General features: G+C 40.5%; 2 protein-coding genes across 2 annotated transcripts; one reads left to right on the forward strand and one right to left on the reverse strand.

Moving 5' to 3' along the window:
• On the forward strand, positions 1-12,779 carry LOC123975857 (interleukin-17 receptor E). The gene is made up of 17 exons (XM_046057644.1): positions 1-396; positions 601-616; positions 726-833; positions 3,437-3,522; positions 3,633-3,710; positions 3,805-3,907; positions 7,482-7,627; positions 7,735-7,803; positions 7,905-7,971; positions 9,476-9,648; positions 9,748-9,795; positions 9,888-9,933; positions 10,040-10,191; positions 10,307-10,372; positions 10,477-10,528; positions 10,671-10,778; positions 11,001-12,779. Exons 1-17 carry the CDS (start codon positions 310-312, stop codon positions 11,807-11,809), a joined length of 2,214 nt encoding a protein of 737 aa, XP_045913600.1. The 5' UTR covers positions 1-309; the 3' UTR covers positions 11,810-12,779.
• Positions 12,780-16,170: 3,391 nt separating this feature from the next.
• On the reverse strand, positions 16,171-22,882 carry LOC123975127 (DNA mismatch repair protein Msh2-like; the record flags this gene model as incomplete). Its single annotated transcript, XM_046056315.1, is given in 11 exon segments — positions 16,171-16,465; positions 17,314-17,561; positions 17,638-17,842; positions 18,419-18,664; positions 18,923-19,020; positions 19,132-19,282; positions 20,067-20,190; positions 20,312-20,421; positions 20,708-20,907; positions 21,638-21,771; positions 22,733-22,882. Coding segments are annotated over 11 exon segments (1,926 nt in total). The 3' UTR covers positions 16,171-16,199.
• Positions 22,883-24,716: the final 1,834 nt, after the last annotated feature.

The raw sequence follows: 24,716 nt of genomic DNA on the forward strand, positions 1-24,716 counted from the left end.
GGTCTTTACTTAAGCGTTTCCTCCTGCTGCCTGGGACTGATGATGTGAGGCGGAGCTAAGGTCGCAACGATTTTCCCAGCAACGTGTGTGTGTGTGTGTGTGTGTTTTGTGAAAAGCACGTTGCTTTGGGGTATCTTTCATGTAGAGCGTCTCGGTATAGCAGCTTAACACGTAGGATATATTGCACAGGTTTTGTCTCTTGCCAGCAGAAACCAGGGACATGGACTAGGGGAAGAACTATGCCTCCCCGAGGGCACAAAATTCTGGCTTTTAATTGTGCAGACAGCTCACAATTAAAGTGTTTGTTAGATGTTTAAAATGCGTGTCAACACCGCGGTGGCATTTATTTCCGGCCTGTTGTCTCCGCTGCTGCTGGAATGCACCATAACATGTCAGGTGAGTTTAAGATTAATGTACACTTTGGACCGTACAGTAATGGGGCGGGATAGCTCACTGTAAATAGGTTAGATTCCATGTCTAAAACACAGAGTAATGTGATAAATGCATGTCGGGTAAATGGGCAAATCCATCTGCTGTTCTGTGAATGCTTGATATTAATTATTTACCTTTATGTTGTCTTTTGCTTGTCCTTACTTTTAGAGGGGAAATAAAAATGGTAAGTTTTCAAATGGATGTGAGTGTTGTCATCACATTGAAGGCATCGTTTCAGTGACTACATGTGAAAGCCACATGTGATGTACTAATGCTCCTCTTTGTCTGGACAGATTATGTTGAGGGACACTGCCCTGTGAAAGTGACCTCAGTCCTGTCCAAGGAACTTAGGGGAACTTACTCTGAATGTGTCACTGTCCGTGTTGGGATAAAGGCTGATGGTACGAGTCAAGCCAGAGTTGCAAAGTCTATTTTGTCATACATTTCTCTTCATCTCTAAAGCTGTCAAAGACCCACTTTACACCTGGCCTTAAAATGCACCTCAAATCCAGATTTTGATGATTTTAACCTGATTACATTTACACCTGGAATCAATTTGCATCTCATCTGTCCACATTGATCGATATCTAATCGCTCTGTCCAGCTCAAACAACCAAACCTCACATCCGCCTCTCATTTGCGTGGGCCCAAAAAGTGCTCTGTAGCCTGGATAATAACTTTCTGAGCTGGCTTTTGTGACTTGTTTTCCTCCATGGATTATACACCCATGTTTTCCTCTCTCTTCAGCACTGATGTAATCACTCAGTGCAAGTGAAACTAGGGTAGGCCTACACAATTTATTTCAGAAACTGCTTTTGTTATATTTATTGAAATTCTCTTACCATCCTGACAGATCCTTCTGCTCTGACACAAGAATTTAAGAAAAAAAATCTGTTTATTTCGCAGGAATGTAATGAGCAGGGCCTAGCTACCTGTGCGCACTCTGCTCTCACTGTAGTGGAGTGGCTTTGAAGGGAGGCCTGAAGTGAGGGGGGGATACTTATCTAGCTATCTCACACTATTTTATCCAACGTTACCTTCCCCACCTCCGGATGTGGTTTGTCCAATCCAGTGGTGAAAGAAGTACTCAATTTTCATGCTTAAGTAAAAGTACAGGTACCACACGAAAAATGTTACTGAAGTGAAAGTAAAAGTCATGCAGTATAAATCTAAAGTAAAAAGTTCCTGATTTTAAAAATACTTAAGTACTCTAGAGTAAAAAGTTCTACACATTCAAATCTATTGATCTTACAAAAAGTGACCTATATTTTTAAATTCACTCAAGACCGGTTTGAATACAGCATTATAAGTTATAGTGAATCAAAATAAGGAAAACTTAGTTGCGAGAGGGCAAATGGATATTTCTGTTCTGCTGATGTGTCAGTCAGTATCCCTTTCAGACTGTCTGAAAGACCCAAAACCCCTGTTTGGGACTTGGGTATGTAAGAATGAGACAAGGAGGCGGAAACTGAAACTAACTGAAAAGACTTGTGATCAGGCAGAAATCTCACCACAAATCTAGAGATGTTAACTTCAGCACCACCGATAAAGTACAGCTCCCAAACAGCAGGACTGGCTTCAGTTTTTAAATGTTTACATTTACTCATTTGGCAGACACTTTTATCCAAAGCGACTTACATTTGACGAACAGCATCCAAGCTTCAATACACTTTATATTGCTAAACTCAACAAGTTACCTTTCTGTTCAGTCACAAACTGGCTGCGACTCACAGTGCAAAAACAGAGGTGCACAGTCACACCTGACACCACAATGCTCCCAATATAATCCTCCCCCTTTAATAAGCCTGAATGGAAACCTCATAGAAACATCAAGTGCTGGTCTGAATGGACCTCTGCGCTGGGGTCCAATCTGCTGGGTCATTTGGTGGCGCAGCAACTGTTCCATGAGGGTCTGAGCTGCTTGTATCACATGCTGGCTGTACTCGTACTGGTTGGGGCTGCCTGTATTTCACCTGGGTCTGTGTAACCTGCTAAAGACAACTGGCTCTGTTCATACTGGCTGAGCCTGGATGCGTATTGACTGTGCTTCTATTGGGTGACTGGCTGGAGTCTGTGCTTGTACTGACTGATCCCTCATCTACTCTACTGACAAACTTCAGCATAACCCCTGTAAATTGTAGATATTTTCTATGTATTATGTTCTCAGCTGCATCTGGCCCATTCAAACTGGCAGGTTTTCTTCAATACATTTTCAAATATAAAATACTATTTATAAAATGACATGGCTGATTATGTGATTTTATTATTTACTGAGATGTGCATCCATATTGCCCATTCTGTCCAGCTAATCAGCATTTTAATAGTCAATGGTCAATGTGAATAGATTAATTATTTTTTGTTTTTTTTAATTTTTTTTTTCTCTTCTTGTGGCTAGAAGGATAGTTTCCTCTTCGTCCTCTCATCAAAGTTGTAGGCCACACTTGCTTTCACCTTTGACACGAGAGTAAGGCAGGGCCCTCCGGTTGTGCGCGAGTGTGACTTGATTACTTGATCACGGGTAAAAGCCCTTCTAGGGACGCGTGTTGCAAATTAGGTAAAAACACTATGGTATACACATTGGATTGCAATTTTTCTATGTTAGATGTGTTGGTCCCTAATAAAATAAACCATAAATATGCCGACTTCGCATCAGCTGGGTTGAGTCGCTTTATTACTTTTACATTTGTCTCTTTTTAATGCTGATCCATTCAGGTGCGCTGCATGCTTTTCTTTCTTTTCATGCTAATAGCAATGTAATGATGTCTTGTGCAGAATAAGTATTTGTACAATAATTAAGTATTTGTACTTTGTTACTTTCCACCACTGGGCTTATCTGATCACAATCTGTCCTCAATGCATCTTGTCCATTTACACCTGTATTTTCATGAGGTCTAGTACTATCCAATTGCAGTTCGATCACCCAAAATGCATTTTAATGCCAGGTGTTAAGGGGGCCATTGTTGCACGTCTGACAAAATCCTGAAATGTCACTGCTTTCTTGCAGACTTCTGTAAGGACCCAGAGATTGAAATTCTCTCCACAAGTAGAGAGATAATTAGGCCTATGAAAAAAAGGAAATGCAAACAAAAGGTAGGACTACTCCAAACTCTACAGTATACAAAATGTTGTTGTGGAGCCTTGAGTTAATCGTAGTTCAAGAAGGCGCTATTACATCTATCATTTTCTATTCTCTTTCTTAGTGTGACAATGAAAGAAACCGATGCGAAATAAGAGTGAAGTGTATAAAGGGTGTCCCACGCAATACCAGTTTTGATGTGGTAAGATAAATTGTCCTTTATTAGGCTCTAACACATTGAAGATGGTTTTATGAAAGAGAATTCTGATGGTGTTTTGTTTTTCCCTTATATTTAGTGGGAGCTGGTGCATGGTTGTGTCAACGCTGGAGCAGATAGTGTTGTTACTGTTTCCTACATTACCAAATCAACAAGCTGCAACGTCAGTTATACAGTACCAGGTAGTGTATTTTAGAGCTGAACAATGGTCTTCATATTCTAACTGTCTGAGATGCACTTGCATAGTGACAGCGTTTTTTAATGAAATGGGTTTGTTTTTTTTCATAATTTAAGTCAAAGTGAAACCTTCATATATTCTAGATTCATAACCTATAAAGTGAAATAGTTCAGGCATTTTTTTTTGTTTTAATCTTGATGATTACAGTTTACAGCCTATGGAAATCAAAAGTCCATATCTCAATATATTAGAATAAAGAATGAATAATACAGAAACGTTGACCTTCTGAAAAGTTTAACTATTCTGAAAAAGGTTAATTTATCCGCTCATTACTTGGTCAGGGCTCCCTTTCCATAAATTACTGCATCAATGCGGCATGACATGGAGACAGTCAGCCTGTGGCACTGCTGAGCTGTTAAGAAAGGTTGTTTTGATAGTGGCCTTCTGCTCATCTACATTGTTGAGTCGTCTGGTGTCTCTCATTTTCCTCTTGACAATCACCATAGATTCTCTATGGGGTCAGGCAAGTTGGCTGGCCAAACACCATGGTCAGCAAATCAGGTACTAGTCGTTTTGGCACTGTGGGCAGGTGCCAAGTCCTGCTGGAAAAGGAAATCAGCATCTCCATACAGCTTTCAGCAGATGGAAGCTTGAAGTAATCTGAAATCTCGACAGCTGCATTGATAAAACACAGTGGACCAACACCAGCAGATGACTTAGCACCCCAAATCATTACTGCCTGTGGAAAGTTCACACTGGACTTCAAGAAACTTATATTCTGTGCCTCTCTACTCGTCCTCCAGACTTTGGGACCTTTGTTTCCAAATGAAATGCAAAATTTACTTTCCTCTGAAAAGAGGACTTTGGTCCACTGAGCAACAGTCCAGTTCTTTTTCTCCTTCGCCCAGGTACGACAATTCTGATGTCATGTCTGGTTCAGGGTTGGTTTGAAAATGAATGAAAATACTCATTTCCTTGTATTGTCTGTGCGTGGAGGCTCTTGATTCACTGACTCCACCCTCAGTCCACTCCTTGAAAAGTTCCCCTTTGAATCGGCTTTGCTTGACAATCCTGTCAAGGCTGTGGTCATCTCTGTTGCTTATGCACCTTTTTCTACCACACTTTAACCTTTCTGCCCATATTCCATGAATATGCTTTGATCCAGCACTCTGTGAACAGCCAGCCCTTTCAGCAGTGACCTTCTGTGGCTTACCTTCCTTTTTTGGAGGGTGTCAAGTCTTCCCCATGATTGTGGTTGTGTGCATTGAACCAGACTGAGAGATTAAAGGCTCTTCTCAGATCGACATTTATGTGTTATATGTTCTTTATTCTAATATTTTGAAAATATGGATTTTTTTATCTTCATGAACTGTAAGCCATTATCATCAAGATTAATTCGAAAAGGTCCTGAAATATTTCACTTTATATGTTATATATTTTGGCTAGTAGGATTCAAACTTCTTTTGCCGTGTGTGTGTGTGTGTGTGTGTGTGTGTGTGTGTGTGTGTGTGTGTGTGTGTGTGATTTCTCGCCATAATTCCAGTTAAGATGTCAGAGAAAGATATCATTATTTCCCCTCAATTCAAGATATCCCCATTGCCCTTTTAAGATATCTTGGATTTAGTTTTAACAGGTCAGAATGACTTCTTAAACTGGAATTATGATGAGTCAAAATTATGTTATAGATATCTCAAACTGGATGACTTTCATTGTAGATGTGTAATCAAGTTATAGATGTCTTGAAATTAATCTTGAATATTGATATCTCAAGTTGGAGATATCTTGAACTTTCATTCTGCCTAGTGAAAATGTAATTACAGATATCATGAATTAGAGTTTTGACTAGGCAAAATTACATTGCAGATATCTGTAGATACATCAGAAACTACAGCCAGTTGTGGGAGGAGGGAACTACACGATGCTTTCTGGCGCTGATGGTGGAAGTAGCAAATGAGTGAGCCACCTTGCCCCCTCCTCCTCATCTCTGGTGAAAGCTCTTTTTCGCCACAAATTCCTTGATAAGCTCTTTGTATTTCATTTTCTAACTATCTTATCCACAACAGCCACCGCCATTGCTTCTGCTAAGGTTCAAATTGTTTGCTGGCCCAATTTCCAATGGGAAGCCTCGTATTAACGAAGTCATGCACAACAATTCGGGCTAGTCATAATGATGTTTGAGATACCTGCAATTATTAATTGGAGTAGTCAAAATTGAATTACAGATATCTGCAATTGTCATTTTGGATATGTGACAAGATGAGTGTCGTTTTCAGTGACATCACTGCTGATATCTGTAATTCAGTACAGACTAGTCAAAACTAAATTACAGATATCTGTCTTTTTGACTATGCAGAATGACGTTAAAGTTTGACTATTCGCAATAAAAACATGGTGTTTTTGATATCTGTTGTGTTAATTCTGGATAGTCAAACTGACCCAATAAACTTTCAAACAGCTTGCAAACAGCTAGCACACCCTGCTCTGCCCAGGTTGCATAATGTAGATAAATATATTTATTCAGTTCAATTCAAATAAACACTCCAGGTCGTGGTTATGCGTGCGAGCCTGTAAAGAGCGGTGCAGGCAGAAAGCTGCATAGATGAAAATGAGAGCATATCTGTTTTTGTTTTAAAGAAAGTAAGTTAACACTGACGACAGCAAGGCTTGGGAGAAAGAAACGAGGTGATATTTAGGCCCACTTTCATTACTGTGAGGCTATCAGAAGGGAGCCGACGTGGCTGTAAATAAATGACTTGCAAGAATACCATAAACCTGAAGAGATACATTATGCTCAGCACAGAGAAATTGAGGTAGCTTACAGCCTGTGTTTTTAGTCATATTAATATTCTTAGTTTTCAGTGAAAATGAAATGCAAAAATTACCATTCCAATTACGTTCGCCACTGATATTGCAACTGCAATATCTGTCAAAATAATCACAATATGGTTTTATTCATTAATTTGCGTAACATTCAGCCCTAGTGTATTTGGGATTTCTGCCATCAGGTGTCATGTTTTGGTTTAATCTTCCTTTGCCTTGTTCAAACATTCTCCCTGATTCTTTCCCAATCAGAGATGTCTGTATAGCACAAAGGCAACGTAAGAGTCTGGTGTGATATATCCTGCCTCAGATGGGTGACAAATTAAAGAAAAAAACCTACATAAAGTGTCTTAGAAAACTGTTGGGGCACCTGGAGCCTCTAGAACAGCTCCAACACTCCTTGGTGTAGTTTCTACAAGTATCTGAACTCCACTGGAAGGATCAAAAAGAATTTTTCCAAAAAAATATTCCCTCATTTGGTGTGTGGAAAATGGCAGTGGGGAGCACTGTCTCTCAAATCTGTCCAAAATAACGCATATGTACGCATTTAGGTTCAGATCTGGTGACTGCAACGGCTGTAGCATATGATTCACATCATTTTCATACTCTTAAAAACACTCTTATTACCCTGGGGGGAAAAACCCACTCAGATCTGTGTCATCATAGTATATGTTTCTCAGCCCCCTCTCAAGTTTTTCCTTCAGTGTGTCACCCGTGGTCATGATCATATCCTGTAAATATTTTTTGTTGTGATGTAGATCCCATACCAGACTTTGACGTGTCTGTGAATCAGTCGTCTAAATCAATCACTGTCACCGTGGAGCCCGGAGAGAAAGTCAACGCCAGATGGTGTTACCAAGAAAATGCAGTGGACTGCCGCAACTGGGCAGATTCTCCCAAAATTGTTAGTGACACATTTTAAATGCATATGTGAACTTTTGTTTGTACACACTAAATAATGTAAACAATATTATTTTCTTTCTCTGTAACTTATTTGTGTGTTCTTTTCAGATTGATCCATCTCAGTCTCGATCAGCAGTTCTTAACATCCCTTACCTGCTGCCGTGTGTGTGCGTGCAGGTACCTTCTGCTCCAAATACTTGTTTGATGCAGGCAATATTATTATTTTGTGAAATCCAGTCTTTTTTTTTCATGCCTGTCTGTCTTGTCCGCGTTGACAGGTATATTATAACCATGAAGATGCCAGTCGACATAAAAAGTGCCCATTTCAAAATAAAAGCCTTGCAGGTGAGTGTGATGGACGATTCATGTCAGAGTCTGACTGAGAATAAACCGTTCCTGTAGGGACTTTTTGTTTTATAGCTGACAACTGAGATGCTCTGTCTCATACAAAAGTACAAAACAGGGGTGTTCCGTTACATCTGTTGAGTGGGTGTCTTGCAGTCTTTCACAAAACCAGAAAACAAAAATCCTACCAGAATCCTATGTTTTTAAATCTTATCATTTATTGTATGTGTCATTTCTTTCTGTGTGTTTTTTTTTTTTTTTTTTTTCTAACATCACACACAATCCCACTGTAATTTAGAGATATTTAAAAAAAATATATGGCTCATCTAAAGTAGGATTGGCCTACATTGGATTAGCCGTATCTTTGGTTAATAGGCATGATGAATTTACTGGCCTCGTCTTCCAAGGGGGTTCCACGTCCGAGGCATTACAGGAAATACAGAAAAGTAGCCTTTATCATAGTGGCCTAAGCCTTGAATCAAGAGTATTTTAAATGTGGCCCAATTAGCCATTTTTGCAGCTTTGGGGGGATATTTGCCTGAAAATCTATCATGTGGCATGTTCTAATGCCTCAAAACTATACTGCTGATCACCAGGATTCCTGTAGGCCTACATCAGCATCTTTTGTAAAAGTGCACACTCTTATAGGTTGACTTCTGTAAACTACTCAAACTGTAGTGTCTTAAATTTCCAAAACGATGGAAAAGAACATAGCCAAGCAAAGGTGTTAAAACTAGGTAAATTGGAATTATAGACACAGACTTGCTTCTGTTTTGTGACATTTTGTTTAGAGCCCAAATGTTTCACCAAGACATCGCCATCAGAGAACTATATTATGAGAAGATTCTGAGTTTTAAAATTTATACTCTTTTTCAAGGGTCAGTTCACCAAAATTACAAAAAGACATATAAATGGGATCTAGACGTGCAGATAGTTCTAGTGTGTCAAGGTTTTAAAAACTTTGTGGTGCATACAGCACTCAAAAGGGACATTTGAAAAAAAACTACAGCATAAAGACTGGAAAGAAATTTTGCCCACCAGCACCTCTGAAGCTCAAGAGTTAATGCTTCATATCTTGTTTGTTTAATCCAAACAAAAGTTTTAGTGTAACTTTTCACCCTGTTTCTACTTTTTTTTGCTAAGTTAAGCTAATGGTCACCGGGCATTAGCTTCATATTTTATGAACAGATATTGAAGTCTCGGTGATATTTCCCAAACTATTCGAGTATACCGGGTGAAGTTTCAGACAAGTATCCAAAACCTTAGCACATAAAACAGAAACTATCTGCACACCCTCACACCAGAAACAGTCAGAAAAAATGTTTTCAACTTGGGTGAACCATTTTGTACTTTCATGATACTGTTTACTATAGCTCAATATATAATGACTTACATTGGTAAATTATAATGTGGCTGGTTTACCTCAACTGCATCCGTGTATAAACCACAGTCTTGACAGGTTGTTGTCCTAGTGTAAACATCAGCATCTACATTGCCTCTACAGATGTCAGAGATGTTTGGCGCTCCTCCAGTGTCACACTTTATGGCTCAAAGTTCTCTTTGCATCCAGTGTGTCCTGCCAATGACCTGAAGATCTCTGCCTCCCTCTGCTGGAGGCAACACGAACTCCTCTGCACACCTGTGCTCAACTCTACACTGGAAGGTGGACCAAACTTGGTATGTTTGGCAGGACTGCTGGTGGTACTGGTGATAGATGCCTGACTTTAAATGAATAAAGCTTTCTCACGCTGCTTGTCCACTGTGTCTCCTCAACAGATATTTAACATATCTGAACTGGACACACACCCTCAGATGTGTGTGCAGGTGAGAATAAGCCAAAATCCCATTTGCCTACTATTTATTTATTTATTTATTTATTTTTATCACAGATTCACATATTTGTTTAATTTTTGCAGTTTTCTCTACAAGACAGCCATAATATATCTTGTCCCTTCCAGGCTGGTAAGTCAAGTGGGGAAAGACTGTTTCTTTTGCTTATAGCTGTGATAAGTCTGAATTTATCTGCCGGTTTCCCTCTATTGACTCCCTCCCTCCTTGTCCTTCACAGATATGTCATCATGGGAGGTGCATGTTGGACCGGGCAGGAAGAGCATGTTTTTGTATCTCACCTCTTCTGTTCGAGCAAAGTTCTCCGCTCAACTTTGTCTCCTCAATGAGAGGGAATGTACACCTGTGGGCCAGGTCCACTCAGTAACAATGGTAAACGTGCAGTACATATGTGTTTGTGAGAAAGAAAGAGCTAAAGAGAGGGGGGGGAAATGGCATTTTAATTTTCATGTGAGCAAATATTTGACTCCTCGCATCCATTTTACAGGACAGTAATACTATATCAAGGATAAATGTACCTCTTCACTTTCTTGCTGAGAAGCCGTGTGTGCAGGTAAAGTACATGGGGTGCCATTGTGCAAGATTGAGAAAAGTGTTTTTGGTCATGGAGTGTTAGAGTTTCTCTCCTCTCAATTCTTTCAATCTGCTTTTCTGCAGGTGTGGCAGTCAGATCCTGCTCTTCGTGGCAGAAGAATTCTGTGCCCAGACTGTAAGTGTATTCAAGACATTCTCTCACACACAGTGTACAAACATATGAGCATTTGTGTGTCAGTCCACGGATCAATGCATGTATGCACACACACAACTCCTACAAAGTAAATTCCACACACTACCCCTTCTGTGTTTTACAGACACGCACAACAGATGTGGCATGTATGCTGTGGCATCTTTGATATTTGTGGTCATTGTTTTGTTACTTGGAATTTTCATCCATCGTCTCACCAAGAGTGGAGCTGCAGGTCAGTTCTGTTTCCTCCTTTAAAAACTAGCTCAAGGTACTGGTTCATTCCATTTGAATAATCACTTTGTCTTTGAGTGGTTGCATGTCTGATTAGAAATCATTTTAATTTCACCATTGTATTGCCTCTGTTGGCAACTTTGTTAAATTTACAGTCTCAAAGGAACGACTGACAGTTAGCCAACAAGAAATGAATACTTTTTTTTCCCCCTCTTGCTTTTAGGTTGGCTCTGTATCGAGAAGCCAGTATTGCTGGTGTGCTCATCAGAGGAGTCAGCCCATGTCTCTGCTGTGTGTGCATTAGCCTCAGTCCTCCAGGGGGAGCTGAGTGCCACAGTGCACATGGCTTTGTGGGCCCAAAGCTCTCAAACAAAGGCTAGGACTGGAGTGGCAGACCTGGGTCCACTTCCCTGGCTGTACGGGCAGTGGGAATCCGTGCGCAAGGCACAAGGAAAAGTAGTGATAATTTGGAGTGCTGAAGCCAAGAAGACCTATGAGAAGTGGTGGGAAGAGAGGGCAAATGTGGATAAGAATGTGAGAAAAAAGGAAGATTGCAGTAAAGCAGAGATGAGACATGAAGAAATAAGAGTAGAGATGGCAGAGGATCTGAAACTAAATGGAAGAAGCCCAGGAAATGGCAAAAAAGGGAAAAAATATTGTGTTGAATTATGTCATGATGAAGAGTGGTACCCCTCCAATGAGCCTTCTGCAGTGATAGCACCAGTGTTTACAGCTGCTCTGGCCTGCTTAGAGGGGGCGCTGCAGGGTTGCAAAGGTCAGGGAGTGGTCCTTGTTTACTTCCAGGGCCTTTGCCACAGCAGGGACATCCCAAAGTCCTTCAGAGGTGTCCCTCGGTACTGCTTACCGCAGGATTTCAGGGGTTTAATACAGGAGCTGGGAGGGATGAGAAGACAGACAAAGACTGGTAAATTCATGTGGCACTGCTGCCCCAGACTCCTGTCTAAAGTACTGTCAGTATGGCTGGGACGGCAACTAGCCCAGAGACTAAAAACACTGCTGCCTCAGACATGAGGACAGAGAATGCAGAGAATGCCCAGTGTCACATCACCACTGAAAATGATGTCAGATGAGACCCAGAGCAGGCTCAAGTTGCCACTGGCAGTCAATATGGCAAGGCCAGGAACTGTACAAGAGCATGAGCCTCTCCACGGGTCACTATGGAGAGCAGAGACACTTCAACCTTGGGTTTCATGTGTCTGATGGAGACAGACTTTTGTTCTGCTGGAAACACTATACGTACATAAGACACGGGAGCTGGTCTTCCATTGTGACCACATTGGAGCCAATTACTCTGTGAGAATTGTTCATTACTTGGTGCCTTCGTGTCAGAAAATGCCACCACTTGTTTTGCATATTAAGAAGAAAAATAGTCTGTCCTGTCGCCTGCATTTAGTCGTTAACAGATTCTCTTTATGGTGCTTTCGTGACTAAAGCCATAGTCAACACCTGTTTTATCTCTTCAAGGCTAACCGCTATGAAAAACTGGTTGCAAATGCATTTAGTGTTGCGTGTACAGGTGACGCTGTTAACAGGGACGTACAAATTTGCATAGGATTTTCTAAACAGAGACTTTGTGCCAAAGCTGCCCACATGATTTCCAGTCTTGGTGTGCAAAAGGTGAAGAAACTTGTGTGCTTGACTATTTGGCAGTTAATTCACGTGGACATGTGTTTTACATAGAGTGTGTGTGTGTGTGTGTGTGTGTGTGTGTGTGTGTGTGTATATATATATATAATTAAATATTTGCACACATACTACCTCCTAAAAAGAAAGTAGCCTATTAATCAGTCAATGTCTTGTTGTTTTCCCCCCTCAGGCATACTGCACATTTTTTCAGCCCCTTGAAGAAATATTTGTTCAATGTCTTAACTCAACTTACTCCATAGTTTTATCCTGCTTCAATGAACAATGTTGAGATATAAGCCTAACACCGTTGGTGTTCTGCAATTTTGTACAGAAAATAATAAAGGAAATGCTTAAAGATTCATGTATAATTACTAAAATAACTTGTGATGATAACAAATGCCATAAGCACCATGTATTTATTCAAAGTAGTTACACTGAACAACCACAACAAGTATTCTGCTTGACAGGACTGATGAGGAAGTAAATCACTTTCAGTAGATAAAACACTGGAAATACCTTTATTGCAATTACTGCAAAACAACAATCAAGTTCCACAGGTAAAGATTAATGTGTCAGGAGATGTTAGATGTTTCATAAATTGTCATGATGCATATTCAACCTGTAGATACAAAGTCACACAAGAATAGTTATAAAACGGATTGGATATTCAGCCAATATAGTATTAATTGACTAAATATCTGTAGGTCAGTTCAGTCACATGCAAATGGGTTTTGCCATGATATAAATAGCTGAACCATAAAGGCCATGTTCCTTGGGCACATGGCTATCATGGAAACAACCAAATATGATTAGAGCCACAATGCATTTTTTTTATTGCTACACACTAACCGTACCTCAGACCACAGGTAACACAGATGTTAGGACTCCATAACGTGCAGCAGATAAGCAAGACTACAAACATTAACATAATCTACAACAGTGGATTTAACTGGCATCACTTGGATAAAGGTTAATGATTAAACTTAATAAACTAAAAATATTCAAACAACTGCCTCTATATTAACATCTAATGGGTGCAAAGGTAGTTTAGAGTTAAAGGAGCAAACCCTTTGACCAAATAATGATAGGTTCTAGTCCTGCAACAGCCAATATGTTGACTGACACTGTTAAAAACAATTCATTGAACCCCCATCCACTTAGAGTTTCAGTGTTATGCTTCAAAAGAAGTGACCATAAACAAATGTTTGCACATTATTGGTCCAGATTACTGACATGAAGTCCTGGCCTTTTTAGTGTTGCCATCACTGGCCAGAGAGAAACAAAAATTTGACCTACAGGTGCTGGTCATATAATTAGAATATCATCAAAAAGTTGATTTATTTCAGTAATTCCATTCAAAAAGTGAAACTTGGATATTATATTCATTCATTACACACACTGATATATTTCAAATGTTTATTTCATTTAATTGTGATGATTAAAACTGACAACTAATCAAAATCCCAAATTCAGTATCTCAGAAAATTAGAATATTACTTTAGACCAATACAAAAAAAGGATTTTTAGAAATGTTGGCCAACTGAAAAGTATGAACATGAAAAGTATGAGCATGTACAGCACTCAATACTTAGTTGGGGCTCCTTTTGCCTGAATTACTGCAGCAAGGCGGCGTGGAATGGAGTCGACCAGTCTGTAGCACTGCTCAGGTGTTATGAGAGCCCAGGTTGCTCTGATAGTGGCCTTCAGTTCTTCTGCATTGTTGGGTCTGGCGTATCGCATCTTCCTCTTCATAATACCCCATAGATTTTTTTATAGGGTTAAGGTCAGGTGAGTTTGCTGGCCAATTAAGAACAGGGATACCATGGTCCTTAAACCAGGTACTGGTAGCTTTGGCACTGTGTGCAGGTGCCAAGTCCTGTTGGAAAATGAAATCTGCATCTCCATAAAGTTGGTCAGCAGCAGGAAGCATGAAGTGCTCTAAAACTTCCTGGTAGACGGCTGCGTTGACCTTGGACCTCAGAAAACACAGTGGACCAACACCAGCAGATGACATGACACCCCAAACCATCACTGACTGTGGAATCTTTACACTGGACTTCAAGCAACGTGGATTCTGTGCCTCTCCTCTCTTCCTCCAGACTCTGGGACCTTGATTTCCAAAGGAAATGCAAAATCTACTTTCATCAGAGAACATAACTTTGGACCACTCAGCAGCAGTCCAGTCCTTTTTGTCTTTAGCCCGGGCGAGACGCTTCTGACGCTATGTCTTGTTCAAGAGTGGCTTGACACAAGGAATGCGACAGCTGAAACCCATGTCTTGCATACGTCTGTGCGTGGTGGTTCTTGAAGCACCGACTCCAGCTGCAGTCCACTCTTTGTGAATCTCCCCCACATTTTTGAATGGGTTTTGTTTCACAATCCTCTCCAGGGTGCGGTTATCCCTATTGCTTGTACACTTTTTTCTATCACATCTTTTCCTTCCCTTCGCCTCTCTATTAATGTGCTTCGACACAGAGCTCTCTGAACAGCCAGCCTCTTTAGCAATGACCTTTTGTGTCTTGCCCTCCTTGTGCAAGGTGTCAATGGTCGTCTTTTGGACAGCTGCCAAGTCAGCAGTCTTCCCCATGATTGTGTAGCCTACAGAACTAGACTGAGAGACCATTTAAAGGCCTTTGCAGGTGTTTTGATTAGTTTTTAATTAGCTGATTAGAGTGTGGCACCAGGCGTCTTCAATATTGAACCTTTTCACAATATTCAAATTTTCTGAGATACTGATTTTGGGGTTTTCGTTAGTTGTCAGTTATAATCATCAAAATTAAAAGGAATGAACACTTGAGAAATATCAGTCTGTGTGGAATGAATGTATACATTATACAAGTTTCACTTTTTGAATGGAATTACTGAAATAAATCAACTTTTTGATGATATTCTAATATGTCCAGCACCTGTATTTCGTTTACATTTTGGCAAACTGACACTACTACTACTAAAGACTTAAACACGATTATAGGGCAAGCTCTGGAGTTATAACGAGTATTTTTCAATCATTTGATATCGATAATTATCACATCATATTAAAAGTTTAAAGGCTGATTTTTGCTCTTGAGTGAAAGTTGAAGAAACCAGATGGTTAATCGTAGTTTTTAACTATCCTTAATGGTCAGAACATGACACGTAATACTAAACAGTCGATCACTTAACAAATCTGAGGTAGGTAACATTCAAAACAATTATGAAAAAGAATTAAATCTGTCGTTGCTGTGCATGGGGAAATTCTTGTTTTATTTGTTATGTTATTGAGGAAAATTATATTGAGGTAATTGTTTTACTGCCCAGCCCTATTGTGACACTGAATCTGAAGTAATATTACAACGGTGTTTTAAATGGTACATGGTCTGTATTTGTGTAGCGCCTTTCTAGTCTTTGTGACCACTCAAAGCGCTTTAGACTATGTCACATTCATCCTTTGGGAACACATTCATTCACATTCACACACCAATGTCACAGCCACCGGGAGCAATTTGAGGTTCAGGGTCTTGCCCAAGGACACTTCTGACATGGGGACTGGCGGAGCCGGGGATCGAACCACCAACCTTCCAGTTAGTGGACGACTGCTCTACCCCGAGCCACAACCTTCCCAATTTTACTATACTGTCATTTATTACCTGTTTATACACAATCTTCTAATGCCCACAATCAAGTGCCCACAGCAGGAGTTATAGCTGTTGAATTATTAATCTGCTTTAACTACATTGGTGTTATAAATAATTTATTAAAATGTTTATACACTGCTTATAAATGCTCGACCCACTCGTCACCTATGCAGACAACATAGGAGGTCATTATGCGTGATCAATATAACTAGGTTGTGATGACAGCAGGATACTGGAAAATTGCACCCTACTTGTTTGTCTGTCCGCCGTCTCTTGGCCTCAGGTTCCTCCTCCTGCTCTGACTTCTCCCCTCCAGGTTCCTGGAACTCCTCCAGCTCCTCCGCCTTCTCCTTCGCCATGGCAACCACAGATGGTGGGAAGCAAGCCAACTCGGCAACGTGGATCCCAAAACTCTGGTCACACACACCTGAACACAGTTTGGAGACTTTATGGCACTGACTGAATCACATTAATTCATACAAGAGTTCACGTCCAACTATTGCTGAAACTTGACTTAACTTGAAAATCAACTCAAGGTCCACAGCCTTTTCTGCTTAGTTTCCTGATTCTAGTTTTGTATCAGTCGACAAAAGAAATGCATCATAATTTTATCAATTAATTGTTCAGAGAGGTCATCCTTGAAGAAATAGTTAGACATCTTTAAAGTAACTGTACTTTTACTTAAGTAGAATATTCTATCTATTTATGACATAGCGTCTGTTGCTCGAGGTAGAGCGGTCATCCACTTATCAGGTCAGTGTTTCGATCCTGGCTCCCCCGGACTGCATGCTGAAGTATTGTTGGGCAAGATACTGAACCCCAAATTGCTCCCAATGGCTGTTCCATCGGTGTGACCTTAGCCTCTGCCTTCAGTGTACGAATGTGACGTAGTGTAAAAACACCTTGATCCATATAACAACAAAAAAACACTAACTTAAAATGTAAAGACAACAATTTATGGCTTTACAGGGGTTATGTGATTGACTACTAGTTGGCCTGGCAACTTCACAGTAAAGCCTGGACCCTAATAACCCCCTGTAAAACCACAACTTTTTGTTTATACATTTTTTTGTACGGATTAAACAAACTAACTGTTAATAAGTGAGATTTAGAGGTGCTGGTAGGCTGATTTTGACAGAGCCTGGCAAGCTGCCCCCCCCATTTGCTAGTCTTTCTAGTCTAAGATAACTGTCAGCAGACTATAGCTTCATATTTCACAGATATTTTAGACATGAGAGAACAAAACTGCATTAACCACATGTATTGTCTGCTGACCTGGTTTGACTCTGTACAGCATGGTGAGTGTGTTGTGGGAGGTCAGGGCTGTGACGTGCAGGTTTTGGACAGAGGGCTGCTGTGCTGCCAGCGCCGTCAGCTCATGGAAGTGAGTGGCAAACAGACAGAAGCAGCCAATGTTGGAGGCAATGTGCTCGCTGATGGCCCAGGCCAGACCGAAGCCATCGTATGTGGACGTGCCTCTGCCAAGCTCGTCGATTATGATGAGGGAGTTTCCCGTGGCCGAGCTGGGGGGGCAAGCACGGATGATGAGAAAAATCTGTTTAGTGAAGCTGTAAACGAGCCTGTGTGTCGACTTCTTACCGCAGAATGGCAGCCGTCTCCAGCATCTCTGACATGAAGGTAGATACTCCTTTCACCTGGCTGTCTCCCGCTCCCACCCTGGCCAGGATGCTGTCGATCACGCTAAGCTCCGCCTTCTCGCATGGCACAAAGCAGCCGATCTGAGCCATCAGCGCAATCACACCTACCTGCCGGATAAATGTTGACTTGCCGCCCATATTTGGTCCTGCAGACAAAAAAAAAACAAAAATACAGGAGAGTTGTAGAAAGTGTACCATGTGTGATGGTGAGGTCCAAAATTTACCCACATATTACAGTAAATGCTTAAAGCTGGGTTTTCCCTTCAAGTTGCCTTAAAAGATCATCTCTGTTTATTCATATTTTATAGTTTTTGGTATAATTTCATGTGTTCCCCTTTCATGTTTTAAAAAGAAACTCAAAAATAATATTATAAAGTCTCTTTTGCGCATTCCTGTATGCGTTTCCAGTTCACCACTGCATCTGTGGAACCATGAAGAATTACAACATTTACTAATTTAAACCCGACTACTGCGATTGAAAGTCAATTTTCACCAACAAGAATTTTGGCACTTTGTGGTGCTTTGAGGTAGAAATTGATATTATTACCAACAGGAATAATGGCCAAAACCCAATATGTAATATCATTCTTTAACATTTAAAAACATTTTAAAAGAAAAATATATATCCATAGTCACGCTCCTTTTAGCTTTGACATTTTTATCATACTAACTGCACTGAAACTGTGGATATTTCACTGCAGAACTGCATAATCGCTTCACACCTGTTATAATATAGAAGCTCTTCTCTCCCTGGACAAAGGTGATGTTGTTGGGTATGAAGGCGGTGTCTGCATCCGTCTCCATGCAGGGATGTCTGGCCTGCTGCAGCTCCATACGCCTGCAGCCGTCCGCCAACAGACGGGGCCGAACATACGGCACGGGAGCAGAGACTGACGCCACGGCAAAACTCGCCACACCGTCCAGCTGTGCTATCACGTCGCTCAGCGTCTGGAGGGGATCCACGTAACCTGGTGAATAAAGAGTTCAACACTTGAAATGAATCATCACTGAGACAGGAAACTGCAGCATGTGCAGGCACAAATACCAGTCATTATCAAATGACTATTCTTCAAGTCATTTAAAAGTTCAATGCACTGTAGAGTTTACAGAGCTTGTGAATTAAATCAACTACTTAATGTCACATAAGAGAGATCATAGTTTTTCTTCACTGTCAAACCAGCGTCATGCTGATGAGAAAGTAAGCAACATGTGATGAGATGCCTCACCTGAAGCAATGTTGATGATCTCTTTCACGATGGCATTCTGGGCCTCCTCATACTCCTCCCTGTTCTTGGTGTACTCCTCATTTAGAGAGCTCAGTTTACTGTATACATGTGAAAGTGCACATGAATGAGAAAACAGATAGTCAGCTGACAGGAAGAGCCGGGTTATCCGAGGCTGACATTAGGTGTGTGTGACACACAGTGAGACGGACCTGTTTGTGAAGCGCACTCCGTTCTTCTGAACATCCAGGGTGGTGAATTTCTTGTTGTTCCTCAGACTCTTCTCCTCCTTGCAGGTGACTCTCAGGTAAAAACCGAGCATGGCGTTTGACTCCAGCTTCACCGTCTTACCAGCATCCAGACCTGAAACACAAAATGACTATGATGAGCTCAAACTGATATTCAAACACCCAAATATAAAACTACACTTGGCCATACATTTTCTGCCATTTTTCTGGTCTCAGGTCACTGTAGCAGGCTTTGCTTGTTGATTGAGCGACCAAACAAATTAACTGGGAAAGTGCACTAGAAGGGCCAGTTAGATGCTGCTGTGGTCCTTACTCTTCAGTACTACCAACAACACGTCTGCCCATGATATGTAGGCTACAGTGTAAGTTAGTTACCCGTAACACTGACATCAGTTGGACAATAATTTCGTCATGTAAAAAACATTAGTAATGTAGGCAAAATAGCTGTATACTGACTTTGAGGCAATGTTTGGTAAAATGATAATATTTTGTTCATATCATTACTAAAGTATGCACTCTAAAATTAAGACTTTAACCAAATTTTGACTTGCCACACATTCAGATTTTTAATCTTAGTCTTTCAGTGGGAAGCATCGGAAGCAATTTGGTGTTCAGTATCTTGCCCAAGACTGGTGGAGCCAGGATATCGAGCCTGCCGATCTTAAAGAACAGACCAGAGCAAAATCATTTTAATATATTGATCAATGTCTAATCAAGTCTGAATACAACTCTCAATAGGCTTCCAAGATTTACTAGCCAAACGGAAGATCTAACCGCATTTAGCGCTTGGCGGGTCTTGATTTTGGACCCTGGTTGGAGGGATCTGCACATCTGCCACATTCAAAACAAATGATTTTACAGCATATGATCGACTTGCTTCACATGGTGTGTGTAGTTACCTAGTTCCCTGGCTGCGCTGTTCAGGACTGCCTGCATGCTATTTTCCAGCGTATCCATCTTTTCTCTCAGTTCACTCAATGCTGGATCAAAAGACGCCTTCACCAGGAACTCGTGGTGGTCAATCTTGTTTACATGCAAGAAAAGATCCATGTAAACAACATGTAGAACTGATAATGTGCAAACATAATGTACGGAAAAATATTCTTACATTGTACATGTTTACAGAAATACTAAAGAAAAAGACCTGGTTCATGTCCAGAGTGGTTTCAATCATCTCCTGGTACTTCGCAAAGTCATTCTGCAGGTCTCTGAGAGGAGACAGGAACACCGCCTCCAACAGAACCTCGTAGCTACCTACAACACACACATACAAGAAATCAAAATAGGTAGTGTGCACGTACAGCGACTTACTGCAGTGTACAGTATGTATGCAGGCTCTTAATACATCTAAATCGAGTTGCCAGTTTATCAGGTATACCACCAGCCTCTCTAGGCTCTAGGCAACACCCAGTCTTTGGAGTCATACGGTTAAGTATCTGCAGTGCAGGCTGCCGGTGGTAGCCGTTTGAGGAGGAGCTATACACCATTACAAAAGTTGTACCTAATAAACTGGCACCTAATAAACTGGCTTTGTGTGTACCCGAGTATTTCTCCAGGGCTGTGACGAGGGCAGGGATGTGGCTCACAGCCTGGTAGACGCGGTAGCAGTCTTGCAGTGTCGCAGTGTGACGGAGGAACTTCTTGGCCAGACGGTGAAGATCAGGAAACCGCCGCAGCAAGTCCTCCTGACAGGTCTGCCTGAGCTCAGAGTCGCACACAAAACTCTCCACCAGGTCCAGCCTGTACACACACAAAAAAAGAGTATCTACAAAATTTGTCTTTTGAGTGCAATTAATGTCCATAGTAGATTTGTCCATAGCAGCACCTACTACCTTCAATAAAACAAAACAATAAAAACACACTCTATTCAACTACAGGTATTTCAAAGAACAATGTAGAAATTGGGGAAAATCAGAGTCCTTTAATAAAGGGGTATCTGCTGATACAGATTTCAATCCATTACTTACAGTTACTTAAATGCTGATTAAATATGTATATGACATATTGAAATTACAGCTGTAGCTACTAAATCTTCACCTTATCTTTCACAAATCTCAGACACCGGCTGCAGAAAACATCTTGAAACAGATTACCTTTGGCCTGCATCAGCTAATATGACCTCTGGCAACGTTTTGTCATTTTGTCATTGACCAAAGTGCCAGCTATAATTGAGAAGCTGATACCTGCATTTTTTGTGCACCGTTCTTTGCTAGTAAAGGGGACAGACAACAGTTTTGTTAGTGTACAAGTTTAGGGACTCTTTTTTTAGGCCAGAGTCTCTCAGTAACCCAAATTATTTTTCATATTCACACACAAATGTTCACTCGCTTATGAAGTTAAATGCTTCACTGTGATTCATTAAGGATGCTGCAACAGGCTGATTTGGACAAAGAATAGAGTTCAGTAAGAAAGAATCGGACCTAGCTGAAACATCTCTAGTAGAAGTATTTGAGGTCGACAGTTGTATTACCTCTCCTCTATTTTGGTTTTGTCCATGAGTGGTTGTTTGATCCATTGGTTGACCAGCCGCTGACCCTGCGGCGTACGGCACTTGTTCAACAGACCGGCCAATGAATGAGCTCCACTGGTGTCGTCAGGCGATCCCTGGAAGATAAATTTAAAATAGCTCGTTTCAAAGCCTGTAAAATGTTATGATGATAAATATCTTATGGCGTCTATAGCACATACTACTGCTGATCCCTGGGAACAAAAAACACAAACATCATACACTTTTGATCATTAGAGTTTACAATGCATCTACAAACGACATCCCATGACATCTATATCAAAATGTGCCACAGCAACAAAAGAAGAGGCTCAGACTCCGGCTATAATAATGCAGAAACTATTCCATTACAGCTCTAACAGAAACAAAAATAACAAAAACAGGTCACAAATAATGTGAATTTTTTTAGCCTGCCGGGGTATTGTGATACAACATACATTTGGAAAGCAGTGTTCTCGGTTTCATTTTCTCGCTTTTTTCCTAGTCTACTGACAGTTAGATAAGAAGATTGATACCACCCTCATGTCTGTACCGTAAATACGAAGCGATTCCCGTAGCTTAGCATAAAGACTAGAAAGGGGGTCGACTGCACCTGGTCATTTTGTAACCCCCCATAAAACCCAAAACGGTCATTGTTACACTTCTGTATTGAACAAACAAGATACAGTGTTAATTAGTGCGCTTTAAGAAGCATTAGTAAGCAGCTTGTATTACCTTCAGAATGAGCCAAGCCAGCCATTTTTCCCGTTTCCAGTCTTTATGCTAAGCTAAGCAGTTAATGGCAGTAGGAGAATGACATCTAAAAAGTTATTCGCTTTCTTGCTGAGTGTTAAATGAGAACATTGATACCCCTCTCCTATCTTTACTCTACAGCTCTAGCTCCATAATAGTGTTTCAAGTTGGGAGGTCCCAAAGGTCCTGTACACGCTTCATACATGATTGGTTGGACACAGAAAGAGAATGTTTCTTTTGTCATTTAAGTGATCGGACGCTTTAGTGTTTTTAAACCACTATGGTTACTGGGGGGTGAGCTTCTACGACCTGGTTCCTGTCACTGACCTGGAAGAGGTTAAGAGCCCTCACTGCAGCATTGTCCAGCCTCATGTACTGACCCAGCTCCAGAGTGGTCAGACTGAAGGAGTTGAAGTTAGACTCATCAGACAGCAGTTCAAGGAAACGCACCACTGCAGCCAGGCACGACATCGCCACCTTTGAATAACAAATACACGCAGAGACTCTAGTCAAACATTTCATATATTGAACTTTACAAATATTGAACTTTTTACTTTATATTTGAAGATGTAATTAACAATACACATTTAGGGACCATTTCATTGCATGTATTGTTTACTATATCTAACAAGAGATCTAACTGACTACTAAGCAGCTTTTCATTTTGCCATAAATATTCAAACAAGCCAATACTAAGCAAACACAGATGCTGGGAAACATATGAATTTGACCGATTGTTGTATGAAAAAGATCATTAGTAAGGTAAAGTTCAGCGCAGGAAAGCCGAAAGACTTTTCTAATCAATCCACCCCTCCTACTGAAGTTACATATAATAATGACAAATAATAAAAATAAAGACACAAAAGACAAAAGTAAAACAGAGTCTTGCATGAGTGTTCTCTTATCTTCTTAAATTTTCCATTTTGGATATTTGTATAAACATTTCATATGTTCCACAGACGTTTGTAATATGTAAGAAATCTGGATATGAAATATCTGGTCATCCTGTTCACTGTCCATGGAACAATACAGGTGCTGGTCATATAGTTAGAATATCATCAAAAAGTTGATTTATATCAGTAATTCCATTCAAAAAGTGAAACTTGGATATTATATTCATTCATTCCACACCGACTGATATATTTCAAATGTTTATTTCATTTAATTGTGATGATTAAAACTGACAACTAATGAAAATCCCAAATTCAGTATCTCCAAAAATTAGAATATTACTTAAGACCAATACAGCTGTACAACAGGTGAAAGAGCATACTGGAAATGAATCATAGGTTATAATCAAAATCAAGTTGTCTGTGAGCAACACAATTAACCATCAATGGCATGTTAACCCATTATCAGGATTCTTCATGATTGCTTTATACGTTTTAAACATTAAATCTTGATAATGTGCGCCTCACAGCTACTCTGTCAAAATACTGATAGTGCAACATGAAAAAAGTTATTTGTCTTTGACATGAGGGATAATCGTGCTGTATGGAAGTATATTTTGCCATGGAGTCAGTAAAATATAGGCTACAACCTTTAGCCAATACAGGTGCTGGTCATAGAATATCATCAAAAAGTGAATTTATATTCATAGATTCATTCAAAAAGTGAAACTTGTATAATGTATACATTCATTACACACAGACTGATATTTCAAATGTTTATTTCATTTAATTGTGATGATTAAGACTGACAACTAATGAAAATCGCAAATTCAGTAGCTCTAAAAATTTGAATATTACTTAAGACCAATACAAAAACAGGATTTTTAGAAATTTTGGCCAACTGAAAAGTATGAGCATGTAGAGCACTCAATACTAAGTCAGGTCTCCTTTTGCCTGAATTACTGCAGCAATGCGGCGTGGCATGGAGTCGATCAGTCTGTGGCACGGCTCAGGTGTTATGAGAGCCCAGGTTGCTCTGATAGTGGCCTTCAGCTCTTCTGCATTGTTGGGTCTGGCATATCGCATCTTCCTCTTCACAATACCCCATAGATTTTCTATAGGGTTAAGGTCAGGCGAGTTTGCTGGTCAATTAAGAACAGGGATACCATGGTCCTTAAACCAGGTCCTGGTAGCTTTCGCACTATGTGCAGGTGCCAAGTCCTGTTGGAAAATGAAATCGGCATCTGCATAAAGTTGGTCAGCAGCAGGAAGCATGAAGTGCTCTAAAACGTCCTGGTAGACGGCTGCGTTGACCTTGGACCTCAGAAAACACAGTGGACCAACACCAGCAGATGACATGGCACCCCAAACCATCACTGACTGTGGAAACTTTACACTGGACTTCAAGCAACGTGGATTCT

The sequence above is a fragment of the Micropterus dolomieu genome, linkage group LG08 (assembly GCF_021292245.1).
Source record: "Micropterus dolomieu isolate WLL.071019.BEF.003 ecotype Adirondacks linkage group LG08, ASM2129224v1, whole genome shotgun sequence".
Lineage (NCBI taxonomy): Eukaryota > Metazoa > Chordata > Actinopteri > Centrarchiformes > Centrarchidae > Micropterus > Micropterus dolomieu.

Bases quoted from the DNA above. Each gene is read 5' to 3' on its own strand.
- LOC123975857 (XM_046057644.1), top strand. From the start codon at position 310: ATGTTTAAAATGCGTGTCAACACCGCGGTGGCATTTATTTCCGGCCTG. The intron at 7,972-9,475 runs GTGAGTGTGATG...TTGCCTCTACAG, and splicing joins TCAAAATAAAAGCCTTGCAG to ATGTCAGAGATGTTTGGCGC. The intron at 9,796-9,887 runs GTGAGAATAAGC...TAATTTTTGCAG, and splicing joins ACCCTCAGATGTGTGTGCAG to TTTTCTCTACAAGACAGCCA.